Source organism: Ceratotherium simum, chromosome 15 (assembly GCF_057802395.1).
Source record: "Ceratotherium simum simum isolate JZ-2026a chromosome 15, ASM5780239v1, whole genome shotgun sequence".
NCBI lineage: Eukaryota > Metazoa > Chordata > Mammalia > Perissodactyla > Rhinocerotidae > Ceratotherium > Ceratotherium simum.
The window spans coordinates 22979147-22998460 of record NC_141914.1 but is presented as its reverse complement, the minus strand read 5'-3'; the positions used below and the strand labels follow the sequence as shown (position 1 = coordinate 22998460).

General features: G+C 38.0%; 1 protein-coding gene across 1 annotated transcript in view; it reads right to left on the bottom strand.

Moving 5' to 3' along the window:
* Positions 1-234: 234 nt before the first annotated feature.
* SLC15A2 (solute carrier family 15 member 2) overlaps positions 235-19314 on the bottom strand; it is a 34490-nt gene continuing 15410 nt past the window's right edge. Inside the window, exons 8-22 of the mRNA XM_004436513.3 lie at positions 17165-17247; positions 16656-16742; positions 16393-16482; positions 16257-16301; positions 15179-15211; positions 14343-14431; positions 13018-13099; positions 12293-12427; positions 11177-11341; positions 10976-11022; positions 9290-9400; positions 8482-8578; positions 3120-3266; positions 2419-2523; positions 235-2076 (exon numbers count right to left, since the gene is read on the bottom strand). Of these exons, the coding sequence (XP_004436570.2) occupies positions 1900-2076; positions 2419-2523; positions 3120-3266; positions 8482-8578; positions 9290-9400; positions 10976-11022; positions 11177-11341; positions 12293-12427; positions 13018-13099; positions 14343-14431; positions 15179-15211; positions 16257-16301; positions 16393-16482; positions 16656-16742; positions 17165-17247 (1493 nt within the window). The 3' untranslated portion in view covers positions 235-1899. The remainder of the gene's footprint in view (positions 2077-2418; positions 2524-3119; positions 3267-8481; positions 8579-9289; positions 9401-10975; positions 11023-11176; positions 11342-12292; positions 12428-13017; positions 13100-14342; positions 14432-15178; positions 15212-16256; positions 16302-16392; positions 16483-16655; positions 16743-17164; positions 17248-19314) is intronic.

The following is a 19314-nucleotide window of genomic DNA, read 5'->3' as shown; positions in this document are numbered from 1 at the left end:
AGAATTATGTTTATTCTTGTTAGCTATAAAGGAAAGAACCAATGGTAGGAGGTTTCAGAGAGGAAGCTTTCAGTTCAGCTTAAGAAAGAATTGCCTACCACAGTTTTCCAGTGCTCTGCATGTTAGGCTAACAAAAGTGTCTTGTGTCTTTACTGCAGGATTTCTCAGAACCTTCAATATGCAAATGTTAAGAAGAAGATATAATACCCTCATTTCCAAAATTTATTTGTCCATAGAAACTTTTATTCAAAGAGCACTGTTAACATCTCTTGAAACAATATTTCATAGAACAGATTGAGTTAAAGCTGCTCAAAAATGAACAGAATATCTTCTGAAGGAGTAGGGTCAGGTTCACATCAAGATATCTGAGGAAACTGGGTGGTACTGCTGTCACTTCAGTACTTCTGAAACTTTGGTCACTAAAATATATAATGCTTGGGAAACTGGAGCAACTTCTCTTACTTGTTACGTTTACAATGTGAGACTCAACACAGTTCTAGATGAGAATAATGGAGCAAAACCAATGGAAATGAGGCTCTCTAGTATGGTGGTTCTGAACTTTTTTCCCTAGCAATACACCATAATGACATTCCCATGTCTGTCCACTGCTTCATTCATTGTGTGCAAGGGAATGTTTCTCACCTTTTCATTAACACAGAAACAAACAAAAAGCCCTTATGTTCTACCACTCTTCTCTCCCCCACAGATTTTGATAGGATCCTCATATGGGTCCATGCCCCTCAACTGAGCATTGCTATTGTAGAAGCTCAAATTTAGAGTATTAATATAACTTTTTTTGAATAAACAGGAAATTCCCAGGCCTAAATGAAGAAATGGCATTTAAAGATTATGGAAAAAGGAAAACAAGAAAAATTATCAAAAGGAGCAACTACTTTGAGGCTGAAGGGAGTAGTAATAAAAAAGAAAACTGGATTCATAAAAATATTGTTATTATTAAAAATTTGCAGCAATAAGCAAGACATGACATAACAATAAGGAAACGGTGGCCCAACACTATTGAAAAGGCAGGGCCAGAAAATTATAATTAGTCCCTATACAACTGTCCACAGGAAGGCATAATCCAAAGCTGAAACATTGTTTCCTAAGAAGAACATGCATTGCTGAGGAAAGGTTCATCAAGATTTCTATAATTTCTACCTGTTCCTGTTTTCCAGAACCATGTTTACCAATGTTTATTATCTTTAATTTGATTTCCAAAGAGCTATCAGTACCGAGAAAGGGGTGTTTGGGTTAGTAGATAAAATATTGTAATTATCAGAAAGATATATCTTCTCCTGTGTGTTAATAAAATGTCATTTTGTCTCCTACCATCTGTACCGAAAAACTTACTCAGGTCTTATCAAACCTGGATATCTTAAAGCCAGCCCCTAGACCAGATCACGCCAGACGTACCAATTCTTGAGGTCCCTGTGACTAGTACAATTACATTGCTTATGAAGAAACTTGAAATACTACTTCTCTGTCATTCTGCAATTTTGCCCCTAAATCAGCACCTCAAAAAGTGGGGTCATCAGTTCTAAACAGCAGGTAAAAGAATTCCCACATAACTTTGCATACCCACAGAGACCAATCTCAACTATACATTTGTGTTTTTCATGGCCATTTGCAGACACTAGGCTAGCTTCTGCAACGCTACACGAGGTTTACTGAGTTCACTGATAGATGGGAAGACATAGAGTCTTAGGGGTCTTGCTCTTTAATGTATTGGAAAACCTTGTCCTAGAACTGCCTCTAGCATGGGAGAAAAGTGGAGGAGATCAGCTCAAGATATGATGCTACCTCTCTCTCCTAACCAAATAGGAGAAAAAAATGCTTGAAGATGGGTGATGGCCGAGATCAGAGCCAGGAATTAGAGTCTGGGAAGAGTCCAGGGAGCCATTAGAACCTTGTCTTCTTGGTCTCTAGGTTGATCATGTTCCCTTGGATACGGGGAATCTGCTTATCTGCTGGCTCCTGAATATCCTCTGGCTTTAGAGGAACATAGTAGTAGCCCATGATGGAGAAGATCAGGCAGACCACCAGCAGGAGGCAGGAAAACAAAATGAATTCGGCCCACTGCAGGAAGAAATAAACAGAAGAATATGGAGAAACCTGAAACTAAAGGGATCTTCATACGATGAGGACTGGGGAGCAGATTGATCCAGGGTCACCAGTTTAGGAAGAGGTTTGCTAGAAGAAGACTGGGTTCACTGGCCTCTCCTCACATGGGCCTATGGTGGCCATTATTGCCACTTTGTATGTCTATTTTCCTGGCAAAGTCTGTATGTATCTAACTCATCTCATGTGACACATTCAGTGGGGAATGTGGGAGGCAGAGAGATGGGGGAAGAGGGAGAAGAGGAAGTTGGAGGGGAAAGCTTGGATAGACACAAGCTGCTGCTTCCCTCAGATCCATACCTGCACCAGGCCACTGAACTGCGCCACGATAAGCACGATGATATTCCCAAATGCAACTGTCAACAACCAGGCTGCCTGGAGTACAGATTTCATGCTAGAAGGAGCCTAGAGAGGACACAAATTTGTGAGTAGACAAACTCCCTACACCCTCATGCCCCATGCATCTATCCAGAAAACTTATCCCACAAAAGCTTCCAAATTCAAACTTCCCCGACTAAGTTCAGCTACCATGCTGATTCAGGGGGTGGTAATAATGTTAACAGTAATAATAAGATGGAGCTCTTAACTGAATGTTTTAATTCTTATATCATATAATCTTCATTACAACCCTAAGAGATAAGTTCTAATAGTATTCTTATTTTATACATAAAGAAAAATAGCATTAGAGAGATGATAATGCACTTGCTCAAGGTTACAAGTTGTGCAGCCAAAATTTGAACATGGGCAGTTTGACTCCATAGCCCTTACTCTTAATCTGTAAGTATCCTTTCCTAGATCCCAAACAGCAGTGTAGCCTACTATGCTGCACTGCCATGATCCTGGGAGTCAAGATGACTCTCTGTTCAGGGTTATATATAAGAAATCTAAGGCCAAAAAATATGGAGGTCTTGGTCAGTGTTAATTTAAGGCAGTGCCAGGATTAAAACTCACCATCCTCTAAGCAATATCTCCACCTTCACTTTCCATTTGCAAAAACCTACCTGAGAATAAGAAAACTCAAGTCCTGTGACAGAGAACATGACTTCTGCAGCTGTAACCAGGGCATATTGTGGTAGCTGCCATGCAATGGACATTTTGTTGGCTGGAATGTCTTCCATCTTCCAGGCCTGAAGACCCTGATTGGTGCGCTTAGTGAGAGAAAGAAGAAAAGGGCTCGTTAGCAGTCTCAAGTATTTCCGACCTATAGCATTTTATGATCTTATATTCATCTGCTCTTTGTATTTTCATTCTTTTTACCTTTAAGAGATTGAGCAATTTCTACACAATTTCAATTTTTTAAATTCCTTTTGGTAACACTTGCACTCATTTGCCTGGATTCAGCCAATCAGATACCATTACTGACAGAGTCCTTGAAGGGCAGAATATTTTGATAATTAGTTTGGATTCCCATCATTTTGACCTATTGGGTATTTTGATCCTGGCCAACATTTTAAATATGAAATCACATCTGAATTATACAAACACAATGTATTTTCAGAAAGCACGTTCTTGAGAAAAGTTTAACTCCCAGTCCAATTTTTTATGTAAGTGTAATTAAACTGTTTTTAATATTTTCCATTTAAATTTTTATTTTACTAAAATTACTTTTATCAGAAGGAATTATTTTCTTGGTAACCCTTACATTGAAGATTTTGTTGATCAATTTGTTAAAATCCATATCAAATACCCCCTGCTACTTTGAATTCTTTTTACTGGCCATTATTTTTGAACTCAAATCTTACACATTCAAATTTTGTCAAAAATTTGAAATTTTTATGTAAAATTTTTGTCAAAAAGAATTTTTACAGAGTCAACTTTTTGTTATTAATGTTACCAAATATATGTGATTCTACAATCTTTTTTTTTTTTTTTTGTCTAAAACTACTTTTACTGTATGCAGGTTTTTAACTATGGTTGGTTTTATACAGTTTATGTCTACTAATATTCGTTATCATAAATGGAATGAAACTTTTTAAATTGTATATATTTATTGTAGTAAAACGATTATTGGGTAGTAGGGGTAATATCTGGATATACAGTGAGGTAAAAATGGCAGAGTTAAAACATCAAGGTCGAAAGTCCTTGAAATCAAAAGTCTTTGATGTCTAAATGTTCTTGATTCTCTGAGTCAAAGAACCAGTAGGTTCAAAATAGTAAAGTAAATTTTGCTTTAGTTGATATTGTCAATAATATCTGGGCGTATGTCTGGGTTTTCTCAGCCTGAGTAGACCAAGACCTGAGCTTCTAAATCAAGGTCACATACTTAAATATCCACAGGCAGGTAATTAAGTAAACAAAGCAGGCTGAATGGGAATGATGAGGACTACGGTGAACTGGACAGCACAGGCCACATCTAAAGGGTATAGCCACTATAGCACCAGCCAACTGACATGGTAATACCTGTTACAAAATCTTCCGCTTTTGTTTTAAGACATGCTAGGAATGCAGCTTCTTATATGAAATCTCTTGAATTTTAAATATTGTTAATTAATAATAATAATTACTGTTTTTGTCAACACTGTGCAGGCCAAACAAAACAGGGCTATGGAAGGAACTGGGCCTCCAGGCTTCCAATTTATGATCTTTAATCTAGGTGCTTATTAGATCCTGGCATTCAGAAACAATATGTGTGGCATCTATCTTGAGCAGCATACGAGAGACAGAACAAACAAATAACACCAGGAATACAAGTGTTATAGGTTGAATTGCGTCCCCTACAACTCATATGTTGAAGTCCAAGCCCTCAGTATCTGAGAATGTGACCTTATTTGGAAATAAGGTTGTTCCAGAGATAATTAGTCAAGTTAAATGAAGTCATTCGGGTGGGCCCTAATCCAATATGACTGGTATCCTCATAAAATAGGAGAAATGTGGACATAGACAAGCATACAGGGAGGACTCCATGTGAAGATGAAGGCAGAGATTGGGGTAATTCTTCGACACACCAAGGAACACAAAATATTGCCAGAAACCACTAGAAGCTAGAAGAAAGGCATGGAACAGATTCTTCCTCACAGCCCTCAGAAGGAACCAGCTCCACCAACACCTTGATCTTGGATCTAGTCTTCATGACTGTAAGACAATAAATTTCTGTTGTTTACGCTACTCAGCTTGTGGTACTTTGTTACAACAGCCCTAGAAATGAATATAGCTGGGTTGGTTTAATATCTGAAAATCAATTTATACCATATCAATAGAATAAAGGACAAGAAGCACATAATTATCTCAATAGGCACAGAAAAATCATTTGACAAAATACAATCCCCCTTCATGGTAAAAAACAAAACAAAACAAACTCAACAAACTAGGAATAAAAGGGAACTTAACCTGATAAATGACATCTATGAATCCTAAAAGAATGCTCTCACCACTTCTATTCAACATTAAATGGGAGGTTCAAGCCAGGCAATCAGTCAAGAAAAAGAAATGAAAGGTATCCATATTGAAAAGGAAGAAGTAAAGCTATCTCTATGTAGATGACATGATTTTGTATGTAGAAAGTCCTAAGGGATCGACTTAAAAACTATTAGAACTAATAAATGAGTTCAGTAAGGTTGCAGGATACAAGATCAATATACAAAATCAATTGTCTTTCTGCACACTTGCAATGACCAATCTGAAAATGAAAGTAGAATAATGATTTCATTAACAATAGCATCATAAAGAATAAAATACTTAGGAATAAATTTAACAAAATACAGGTAAAACCTATACTCTAAAAACCACAAAACATCGTTGAAAAAAATTTAGATCTTAAACAAGACCTGAATAAATGGAAAGACATCTCATTTTGACTGATCAAAAGACTTAATATTATTAAGATAGCAATACTCCTCAAAATCACCTGCAGATTCAATGCAAGCCCTATCAAAATTCCAGTTGGCTTCTGAGCCTGAGCAGATATGAAAATTCATGGGACCCAGAACAGCCAAACCAATTTTGAAAAGGAATAACAAAGTTGAACGACTCATACTTCCTGATTTTGAAATTTACTACAAACTACAGTAATCAAGACAGTGTGGTACTGGCACAAGGATAGTCATATGGATCAATGGACTAGAATTGAGAATCCAGAAATAAGCCCTCACATGTATGGTCAATTGATTTTTGATAAGAGTGTCAACACTGTTTAACGGGGAAAGAACAGTCTTTTCTACAAATCGTGCTGGGAAGACTGGATATTCACATACAAAAGAATGAAGTTAATCGCCTATCTCAAACCATATACAAAAATCAATTCAAAATGGATCAAAGACCTAAATATTAGGGCTAAAACTATAAAACTCTTAGAAGAAAACATAGCCAAAAACCCTCATGACTTTATATTAGACAATGGTTTCTTAGATATGACACCAGAAGAATAAGTAACCAAAGAAAAAATAGATAAATTGAACATCATAAAAATTAAAATTTCTGTGCTTCAGTGGACACAATCAAGGAAGTTAAAAAGAAAACCTATTGAATGGGACAAAATATTTGCAAATCACATATTTGATAATGGACTTATATCCAAAATATAGAAAGAATGCTTACAACTCAAAAATAAAACAATAACCCAATTAGAAATTGGGCAAAGGATCTGAATAGACATTTCTCCAAAGAAGATATATAAATAGCCAGTAAGTACATGAAAAGATGCTTAATATCATTAGCCATCAGGAAAATACAAATCAAAAGCACAATAAGATACCATTTAACACCTACTAGGATGACTATAATTAAAAAGACAGAAAAACAAGTGTGCGCGAGGATGTGGAGAAATTGCAACCATTACACACTATTGGTGAGAAGGTAAAATGGTGCATTCATTTTGGAAAAGTCTAGCAGTTCCTCAAATGGTTAAACACAGAGTTACCATGTGACCCAACAATTCTACTCCTAGGTATATACCCAAGAGAAGTGAAAACATATGTCTACACAAAAACTTGTACATAAATGTTCAGAACATTATTTATAATAGTCAAAAGGTGAAAACAACCCAAATGTCCATCAATTGATGAACAGACAAATAAAATGTGTTATATCCATACAATAGAATATTATTTGGCAATAAAAAGAAATGAAGTACTGACACATGCTACAACATGAATGAATCTTGAAAAATATGCTAAATGAAACAATCCAGACACAAAAGGCCACATATTGTATCATTGCATTTATATGAAATGTCCAGAATAGGCAAATTTATAAAGACAGTAAGTAGACAAGTAGTTGCCTAGGGCTAGAGGGTTTGGAAGCAAATGGGGAGTAATGGCTAAAGGGTATGGAGCTTCTTTTTGGAATGATGAAAATGTTCTAAAATTGCACAACTCTGTGAATATATTAAAAACCATTGAATATATATTATTGAAAATATATTCTATATATAGTGAATATATATCAATATATCTTGAATGTTAATATATTTAAAACAATTACACACTTTAAATGGGTGAATTATTTGGTATAAGGATTGTATCTCAATTAAGCTGTAATAAAAAATGGTGTACCAAAGATATCAGGTTATTAAATTAATTAATTAAAATAAGTGAAACTTTACAGATTATTCTCATCATACCTCTAGAAATGTTCCATCTTTTTCTTATTCACTAGTTTTTATATTTAATACAATGTCAAAAGTAATGAAATAAAATTAGAATCAAGATTGACATCAAAATTAAAATTCAGAGGTACCCTGCCCTAATTGCTGAGACAATTTTTTTTTTTTTTCCTGAGGAAGATTCACCCTGAGCTTACACCTGTGCCAATCTTCCTCTATTTTGTACGTGGGTCGCCGCCACAGCATGGCCACCAACATGTGGTGTAGGTCTGCCCCCAGGAACCGAACCTGGAGCTCGCCGAACTTAACCACTAGACCACGGGGCTGGCCCCTGAGACAATTGCTTTTAACAGACCACAGTTAACTGATTCCACAAACTTTACATAGAGATTGACATTTGCTACCAGTCTTGGTATTTCAGACTGTGATATGCTAGCAGACCAATTTCCAGGGAGCTAGGAGACTCGCATGTGGAGTCAATCAAGAAGATATCAATAATCTTTGTTTTCTTGGGGCCATAATGAGACTAGAGCAGACCATGTCACCTCATAGCAATGGCTTAAGATAAATTATGTCTCCCATTCCCCAAGATCCTGTGCCTGCTGCCAATGTTATCTCTTTTAATGTCCCCTATGGAGACCTTAGCAGGCTTTCTAAAGTCACTACAGAATCTATTACCTTACACTAGAAATAAGTATGTGATCCAGTCTTGCCACAGTCTTCTTTGGATCCCAGGATAGGTACAAATACAGATACAGACACTGATATAGATACAGATAGAGACATATGGAAGGAGAGAGTGGGGGTGGCCATGAGCTACTTACGTTAGTAATAACAAACAAATAAGCTGCACCAAAGTCTAGTAGACCCAAATTCAATGAAAAGTCCTTATCTTCCGTTCTACAATGCACCACAGAGTATCTGGAATAGCAGGAGTTTAGGTTAGAATAAACATCACAGCTTAGAAAAGCACTCCCATCTGCAGGGGAAAGAGTGATCTCATCTCTCTACTGACGGTAGAGAGAAACAATCCAGACACAAAAAGTCACGTATTGTATCATTCCATTTATATAAAATGTCCAGAATAGGCAAAGCCACCATTTCTCTTTGAAGAGAGGGGTCTCTAGGAGTGAATTATTTTCATGCCAGTTTTTTCTGCCCCTGGTCTGAGCTCTTCATTGCCTGTTGGGTATTTTTTTTAACCTTAAATCTGAATAAAGAAGGCACAAATCACCTTCTTTTGTGGACTTCAAGCCTAAGTCTTCTCATCTAAATCTTATGAATTAATGGAAGAGCATAAAACAGTAACCTGAAAGGATAAGCTCAAAGTAATGAGGTGCCAATAGGAGGTACCAAAGGGTAGGAGTGGAAGCCAATAATAGACTTTGCAAACCTCCCAGAGATGGGCCTTGTTAGCTACACAGTATGGCCTTCACAGCAATCATGATCTCAATATATCTGTGTAGAAAAAGGTGAGATTGAGGGAAGGAGGCAAGGGTTAAAAACCGCAGGAGTCTATGCACACTCAAAATTAGCTGAGATATACCTAATCCCCCGATCTCTATGCAAAAAAAGGCATTTAAAAAATGATTGTTGAGAAAAGTAAAATGTTTACAAGGGCAATGCTCTTACTCTCCTCTTTGCACAGTTCTGTAAGCAGACACACCATAGTCTTCACCAACATCGAGGGAGATATCTGCACCCAGGGAGATGTTGACCTTTTTATGCAAAGTGTTAACAAACCTAAGAGTAGAGACAGTGTTACAGATCAGATAAACCCTCCCAAACAGGGACATCTGATAAAACAGTAGAGGCCTCTTCTGTTTTGTTCCACTATATCCCCAGTGCCTAGAACAGTGGCTGGCTCATAAAAGGTACGTGATGTACATTGTTGACTGGATGAATGAATGAACTCACATGTAAGAAGTAATCAGTAGTCTTAACTGTTCCTAACTTTCTCCTTCCTGAAGTATTAGCTTTCTATCTGCCACACCCTCACCTGATCTCTAGCTGAAATGGACACTATCATGATCACTCATGGCAGTCTGAGTTTCCTCACTAACTCAGCTTAGATGCACCCAATTTCTTTCCCTCTTATAATTGTAAGATTCAGCAACTGAGACTCCATTGAGACAAATGATTATGTATATATAAATATATACCAGTATTTACACAAAACTGACACTTGATCCTCCTATAAATGAAATCTGATTTGACTTACGCAAAACCCAGACTCCTAGCCCACAGTAGGTTGAGTTATCATTGTTTTGGAGTCTGCAGACAATCCTGGACCCTTCCAGAACAATCCTTCTAGTCTTCTGAAACTGGTCCCCTAAATTGTCCCCTCACTATGGGTTTTTGGTACATTTCTATTTGGATAGCTTTTGCCTTGGTCTCTGGCTCATGGGATAAGAAGGGCAGTTCCCTCTAGAATCTTTAATGTTGATTCCTGGACTTTAGATAATCCTGTACAGATTTAGAAATTTCTCCTTTACCCCTTCTGGAGGTTTCTATGGTTTTCTCTGACCCAAGGAAATCCTATTTCTCACTGTTGTCTTACTTATTTTGAGCTGTTTACTTCTTCCAAAGCATATTCAAAAGGAAATTATTATGACTGTTCCACCCTTCAGCAAAATTCAGACTTTTCATTAAAAATTCTTCTCAAAAGTACAATTCTCAATAGCAACCACCTAATCCTGTTGGTCACAGGCACATGCATCTGTCTATTTCATGTTAGATTCCTGACACAGAGAGCAGGTGACCTCTTCAATGCTCCACCTCTGTAACTGTCCCAGGCTGTCTGACAAGACCTTCAGCCCATCTGGATTCAAAACCAAGTCTTTTGACTCCAAATGTGTTACCTTTACTATACCATGATGCCTCTATAGATTTAAAATAAAAAGTATACTTTAAAAACACAGTTACAGTAAGAGACATTCAACTAGCAACAATGAAGGGAAGATTATTTGCTCACTTCTAAATTTCTCTCCGGTGATCACAGAGAGGAATGTACTCAGTTACTTTCCTGAGAGCAAGATAAGTGGATAAAATTCAGCAGAAGGGATGTATGCATCAGAGCATAAGGGAGCATACACAGAGACAGGGTCATCTTTGAATACCACATGGGAAAGCAAGCCTATCGGCTTCTCACTGTCCTGGAAAATGCCTTCTGACACCCATGCCCCTGATATTCTAGGAGAGAGAATCTTTGTACAAGATAAGCAGAATGTGAGGCCTCTTCATCTGAAGCCCCACAGATCAGAAGAGACCCAAAATTCAACACAACAGAGTGGCCTGAGGTCTCCTTGACATCCAGACCTCACAGCTGTCATCCCATTGGTTGTTTTGTTGTTTGCATCCTTCACCTACAGTAGAGAAAAGTAAAAATCAGTTACAGCTGACAACAGGGAACTAATAATTAGAAAATTTGATAAGGCATATCCTTGGTAAAATATTGTTATAAGCCAGTCATCATATTCTAAGATAACAACTTGGAACCTACGCCATTCCTCAACTTACCATCATGCTGGAAACACTTTTCCCATCTTCTCGAATGATCAGACTGTACCAGTTCCTCTCCTCCATAGAATGCTTAGTGTAGACAGAGAAATTGCGAAACTCGAGGTTGAAGCGGAAATCCTGGCTTTTTGTCTTCAGGTGGAGTTTAGAATAGTCAGGCGTTTTCTGTAGAATGAAAAACCTATCACACACCTTCTACCCCATCTTGGACATCATAATCTCACAGCATCCTAGGGCAAACAACCTCATCAGATACTTTCAGCATTATCCTTTAACCTAGTAATTCCATTTCTAGGAATATACTAGGAGTAATCAGAGGCATGCATAAAGATTATGAATAAGGATGTTCAATATAGGATTATATACAATAACAAAAGACCTTAAAAACCTATAATGAAATATTTAAATAAACTATGATATATCCATAGAATGGAATATTATATGTCCATTAAAATCATGTTCTCAAACATTATCTCAAAGCTTAAGGACATGGGAAAATGCTTACAATGCAATAAATGCTAAGAAAAAAGCAAGGTCAATAAAGCATATAGAGTTTGAGCTCTTTCAAAAAAATTAGGTTGTTTATTCATTTATACAAAAATGCTCACTGTGATTATCTCTAGGCGATGGAATTATAGGTGGTTTTTATGTCTTTCTACATACTCTCCAATTTTCAACAATAACTGTATATTACTTTTATTATTAAAAATAATATTTTAAAATATTATTTCAGAATATGTGCAGTAATAGCAGTGAAAATACACAAGACAACCTCTTTCAGAGAATGTGTGATTTGGAGGTAGTTTGAAATAATAATACAAATTACAATCTATTGAGAGCTTACAATGTCCCAGACACTATGGTAAGCATTTTACGTATAACACTTATTCTTACAACAGCTTATGACGTAAAAATTATTACCATTTTACAGATGCTGAAACTGAGGTTTAGAGACAAAACAACTTGTTCAGGGTCTTATAGCAAGGGAGTGGCAGAAGCAGGAATTGGATTGGGGCGGTTTGACTCCACAAATGCATGTTCTTAACCACTACCTTATGCTGCTGCCTTGGTGCATAATCTGAATGTGTTTCTAGTTCATTCCAGTCCATACCTCACCTGAAAGGATTTGATGGACTCTGCCAACAGAGAATTGTTTTCATCTCCCAGCACTGTCACCTTCACCTCATCATCTGCCAGATTCAAGACTTGTAGGAAAATCTCTTGGGGACCTGGCTGGGGTGGGGCCATTTCCTTAGGACAGAGAACACATGTGATAATGACGAAAAAATAACCCTTTGGAGACAATGAGAACGCATCTCAGTCCTATGTCTGACAGCCGAGCCCATCTAGTTAGGAGGACACAGTTTGCCCCCTCTGAAGAGCAGTTGGCTTAGAAAATGCGAAAGGAAGGTTGGAGGGGGAAACACTAACTCCGCGTAGCAAGCACTGATGCCCAGGAACAAACTCCATGCTTTTTGACTCGGCTGTGGCCTCATACTACATTCCCCAAGAGAAGCTATTCAATCTGCCGAAAAGTATTTATCTTGTATCTGGTAATGTATCGTATAAGCCTGTGTTCCCAAAGAGATGGCTAGATACCTTGGTTATTAGTGTTTGGGAATTCCTTGACAATATACTCTGAATCACTCAGGTAGGAGGTAGGCCTCATTTTACATTGCCACTCTACCCCTGTATCTACTCATTTACCACAAATACTAATTATGCACCTTCTTTAAAAAAGGTACTGTGCTAGGTCCCAGGGAATCAAGATTGAACAAGTCAGAAGAGTGAACAATAGATACAATCCTGCCCTGATGGAACTTAAGATTTATTGAACTCACATTAATTTTTATTTCTACAGCTGCTGCAACTGCAAATGCCAGGCACGCTAGGATCATACCAACAGCCATTTTCCTAAGCGATCTGCAGAGGAAAGGGAGACAATTATATCTAAACTTCAGACTTTAAAGGATAAAAGCTAAACCCCCTAGGTGAAGGCTCTTGCAGGAATTGCAAAGTAATTTTGACTCCTTTTAAGGTGATGACAACTGATTAAGTAAAAACTTGATAAGCCCCCCCCAAAAAAAAAACCTAACCCCCCAAACCTACTATTAAAGACCTTTCCTGATTTGGTCCCAATTACTTTTCAAAGTGTTTCCCAGAACTCCCCTTCACATATCCTTTCTCCCTTTACTCGAGTCACATTGAACTGTTCTCTGTAATGCACCACATTTTCCAACCTCTACTTTTGTTTATGATAGTTTTTCTATCCATTATCATAATAACAAAAGAAATTGTAATACAGCCAGATTTATTGAACATTTACCATATGCCAGGCACTATATATTATGACTTCATTTTCCACTTCAGAAGTCTTTCTTGACTCTGGTGGCAGGAAGGACTCACTTCCTTCTTTACAACTCCCTGGCACTTTGTTTCCCTTCTTAGAGCACTTAACATATTTCATCTTGTGTGTGTTCTAGTTCCCTTACTAAACAGTAAACTCCTTGAGGGCAGGATCTGTGCTGTTACATTGGCATGGTACTTGGTGCTAAGCTCAATAATATCTGCTCAATGAATGAGTAAATGACAAAAGGCAATTTGAATATGATGAAGTGGTCATCAAAAGGAAATTGCTAATAAAGCAGGAATTAGAGGAGGCTTGAAACTCTTCTCTGTCAAACTTTACAAAGAATAACACTTCTATTTAGAATGGGGGAAAAGCAGTAATTAGGGACAATTCTATCCCCAGTCTTACCAGGTCCCCCATTTGTTTCATATGAACAATCTGAGATTTAAAGGGATTAGTTGTCATCAAAGGCTTTAGACTTCTTCAAAGAGGCAACATTCAAGAAGAATGCAACAAGTTGATTTAGGAGCCTATTCTCACATACTTTTGACTTTCCATGAAGCTTACACCTACCCTTTCAATATCACACAGTTAAGTCTGCAGGAATGGTTTGGACTCTCTGCAATAAGAATTAATTGGATCTAATTCCCAACCTCCAGTATTAAGAAGTATTTAGTCTAACACAGATAAACAGTAGCAGAAAAATGTAAATCAAAACAAATCATCACTAAGTAGAAAAGTGCTGACACGGAATCTTTATCAAACTGGGCAAAGATGGAGCCAGTTTGGAGCAATACACGCATAGTAAGCACTTACGAGAAGTTAATTCCACACTTGGAGACCAGACGATAAATGACAAGGTCAAACAATGGGATGAAGATAAGAACCAGAAAGGGATTTAGTACCTGAAACACCATGGTAAAAAGGATTAGTTACAAGAGTTCTTCTATCATGAGTGTGAGCATGCGCTCTCATTTGCTTGTGTGCACTCACTCTCACATCGAAACACTTCCATCATAATAAGTACAGAATGATTCCACATCTCTCGGTCCCTTTACACCCAAGACTCTATTTCCCTTGCATAGCACCTTAGCTTCCAAATATCCCAAGGAACCAGTTTCACTTAAAACCTGTTTTTCTGTCACTCTGAACCTGTTTTTCTGTCAATCAGTTGGGAGCTCTTCCCTCCCATTTTCACTTATCTTCTCCAGTTCCACAGCCCAAGGAAAAATGTCATGGCCAGGAGAAAGAAAGGAGAGAAGGAAGAATTGGGGATTGTTGAACAAGGGGTTAAAAAAACTGGGAGTCACCAATAAACAGAGATTCTGACTTCGCTGTTCACACAACAAAGCCTTACACTTTCTTTGACAATATTTCCATGGTACTACCTTGACATGGAAAAAAAATCCAGGGCTCATACTTTTCATGTGAGCTCAAAACGCATTCTCCCTGGAGATGGGCAAGAGCTATGTACTTAACATAGAATGTAAAAGAGAAGTGTGGGGCTTAAGGAGAATATTTTCATCCCCATCCTTTGCCCTCCTCAGCATACAAGGAAAAAAGCATCAAATTATGTTTGGTAACCCTAATACTATAGGTAGAGGTATAGACGAAGAAAGAAATAAATCCCCATGATTATAGAGGTCTCCTACCTGCATCTGGTCAGGCTGAAGCACAAAAAATCCCTGAAATATTATAAGAAATTACATTTAGATGGTGGCTAAAGACAAGAAAAGCCTAGATCAACAATCTTGCTAATTAGCAGGTAAGAAGCATAAGATAAAATCCATCAGGTCTTTAGTTCAGGGTCCCTATCGTGCATGTAAGGGTATGTGGTGGAACAGACTGGGAATGGCTTCAGGCTATGTTTGCTGAAGGCAAGTGAGCCTAAGGGAGAATATGCTTTTCTGTGTACTATGCTTTCCTTAACTTGAGAGAGAATGGAGTCAGTGTGTTTTTATTAATATCAGTAACCGTAGTCGTAGGTGGTAATAATGTGAAGGCCAAGACATCATGGTTGGGGTGAAGATTCCCACTGACACACAGTGTGTCCAAAGTTGTTCTCCAGGGAGTCAACAAGACTCAACTATGGTAAGTCTTGGACAACCAGAGGAAGGAAAAAGGTAAAATATTTGGCAGGCTCCAAACAGACTGGCTAACAAGACCTTGGCATCAATCTACCCTGCCCTCTTCACAACTGAGACAGTAGAAAAACAGTACAATAATCTAGGAAGTGGAACAACTGAGGGCAGAGGTGGAACTTTATTTGAGTTTGCCAAAGAATGGAGCTTGGAAAAAGAGAAAATAATATTTACAACTTTCTCATTTTTTCCATATCCATGTACAAAATATTGCACTTCCAGGTCCTCTGCTGTGAACCCTGCCTGAGAGATGGGGCCAATTGTGTAGCAGCACCAATCAAATCTGTCCTTGCTGTGCCCCAGGCAGGCTTAGATGGAAGAAAACAATCAATATCCTAGGTCTATATCACTTCCTTTGCCATCCTCTCAGTACTTCCTTGTATACATTTAAACCTTTCCCACCTTATGTTCTTAGGTTCTGTTTTTTATTTCTAGACCAGCTTTCTTTACTTTGCCTACTCAGTACCTTCATGCTAAAGACACCTCTCATGATCTTAAGTCAGTTTTCAGGCAAAAATACAAAGAAATTAGTTTTTCTATGGATTATAAAGAAAATAATAGATTTCTCTGGAAAATCTCTTCTACTCACCAGATTCCCATTCATCCTGGTGGCTTGCAAGGTCCATCGTGAGCCCTAGGGCAGACAGATGCTATTATGATAAATCCGTTTCTGCGAGAGGGAAGGGGCTGGAAGAAGGGGTAGCTTTCAAAAGAACTATTCTTACCTGCTGATCCAAAAGAGCCCAGAACATGGGCAATGGGATATAAAGGAATAGCACCCTGGTTAGTGCCTTCACATCCATAATGAGCTGCTTCTGCAAGAAGGGGGAAGAAGGAATAGGCTGAATTGCTAGACATGGTTTCCTTGCTTAAAGTAGAAGTACCCCAGAACAGTAAGAGAAGAGGTCAAATGCGACAGGAGGGAATCAGTTTGCACATTAGGAAAGATGCCATGGAGGCATAAGATGTTTCCGCAGTTCCAACTTACTGGGTACTTCTCAGCTGCCCAGTCCAGCCAGTGCTGTCGCTTTGGAATGTCCCCAGAACGGTTCTTGAAACGGTTGGAAATAGCAAACTAGGGCAGAGCATAGATATCAGAGGAGAGACAAGAAGAAACTATCCCCTGTCTTTTCCAATTCATTATCCCTTCCCTTAAAAACACATACTTGAAGCAACTTACCCTTTGATTTCATCAAACATTGAATTTCAGAATATTTCAGATATAATTTTATCTATCCTTATTTTCTGCTGGCAACATATATAACTACATTTCAAAATATGTTTGCCAATTTTAAAAAGTGGTTACATTACTTTTTTTTACCTAATGGTTAAGTAGAGGCACAGAGGAAGACCAATTAATCTCAGTTTGCCAAAAGACACAAAAGTAGAACAGAGGTCATTGAGAAAAATGTATACCCATGTTTGAAGGCTTATATGCTCAGCATAGCACCTCCTTCCCTTTGATACAAAAGGCAGGTAAACAATTCATGGACTTACCCAGATGCATTTGACAACTTGAGTCACTATGTTTCCTTCAGGAGGTGGTTTTCTGTATATTCTGCTTCCCATTGCAAACACAACTGCAGTTGATACACAAAGTTCTTAACTTCTCATTTAGCACATTCAGTATGTCAATGCTAAGGACAGACTGCTGAAGTGTAGGAGTGTCTGGTAAATCTCATAAATGAAGGGAACTGACTTCACTTCCTGACTTCAGAGTTATAAAAATTATGGGAGCCAAGAGAAGAATGAAATGGTCATAAGAGAGATAGCTGCTGAGACTTTCCTGTAATCACAGAAATGGAAGACGTCTCTGAATTCTTACTCTTCTTTCTCCATCTCTACATCTGATATATTACCAACTCTCATTGATCCTTTCTTCAACGTGTTTCCTATCTGCCCCCTCTTTTGTATTGCCACTGCTATGGCTCTTGTTCAGGTACTCACAACTCCTACCCTGGAACATTAAAATGGCCACCAACTAGTTCCTCAACCCCCGGTCTCTTCCTTTGTTTATCTGATGCCAAACTAAAACCTTCTTTCCAGGACCTACCTAATAGCCCAAACTCCTGACATGAAACACCTTCCCAAATTCATTATTACCCTGATGGTTATTATTATCACTAACCATCTATTAAAGGTTTATTATTATATATGAAGTGTTAAGCATTTTATGTACATGAACTGATTAAACCTGACAAAATATGTACTACTCTCTCCATTTTACAAAGGAAGAAATTGAAGATTAAAGAAATTAAGCAATTTGTACAAGGTTACATAGCTAGAAAGTGCCAGAAACTGCATTTTTGACCTGAAGCCTGTCTGACTCAAAAATCTATGCTCTACCAGGGCCAGGACTGGGGTGAGCTGAGTGAGGCACTCCCCTTGAGCACAAACTTTAAGGGAGTGCCAAAAATTCAGTAACCAGGATAAATAGTATCCTTGCCTCACTTTTAAGCTATCCTTTCTCCACCTTACAATCAGAGACACCACTGAAAAATAAAAATCTAACAATCATTCTTCTGTTCAAAATCCTTTTTTTTTTTTTGTGAGGAAGATCAGCCCTGAGCTAACATCCATGCTAATCCTCCTCTTTTTGCTCAGGAAGACAGACTCTGAGCTAACATCTATTGCCAATCCTCCTCCTTTTTTCCCCCCAAAGCCCCAGTATGTAATTGTATGCCATAGTTGCACGTCCTGCTAGTGGCTGTATGTGGGACGTGGCCTCAGCATGGCCGGACAAGCGGTGCCTTGGTACGTGCCCGGGATCTGAACCCCGGGCTGCCAGTAGCGGAGCGCATGTGCTTAACCGCTAAGCCACGGGGGCTGACCCTCAAAATCCTTTTGTAGTTCCCCACTGTCCGCCTGATAAAATTCTAATTCCTTAGTGACTTAAAAGGCCCTTCATTATCTGGTTTCTGTCAATTTCTCCTTTTTATCTTTCTCATTTATGCTCCAGGCAATCTGGATTCCTTTAAGGCCTTTGGATATGTGATACTCTTTCACCTTCTTGTCTTACAGATACCATGTCCTATAGCTGTTTCACTTCCAATCTCTTCCTTGATTAATTGCAGTTAATCCTTTAGGTCTCACCTTAGATATCATTTCTTTAGGCATACCTTTTCTGAGGTCTCAAAGTCTTAGTCAGACATCCCTCCTATGTGTTCCTATAGCTTTCTCTGTACTTCCCTAGTTGTGATACTGATCATCTTGTATCACAAATTTCTGTTTACTTGTTTGGACTATATAAGTTTTTGAAAGCATGAATTCTGTGGCTGTCTAATTCAGCCCAATCCCTAGCACAGAATTCCCAATTCAACGTGACCCCAAATCCTAGCACAGTATTTGACACATATTACGTTCATTAAATAAATGTTTGTTGAATGAATGAATGAAAAAAAATAAATGAATAAATTAAATTACAGTGAAAGGCCAGAGGATTGAGTTATTTATTAGTATCCAGAAAACTGAAGCAGCTGACTAATAATGACAGCTAACACTTGTTTAGCATTTTGTAATTTATAAACCATTTCACTTACAGCATCTCTTTTGATCTTCATAACTACTCTGATAGGTAAATATTATTATTGTGTAATGATTCAGAGAAGGAGACATAATACTAATCAGTGGAAAACCAGGAAAATATT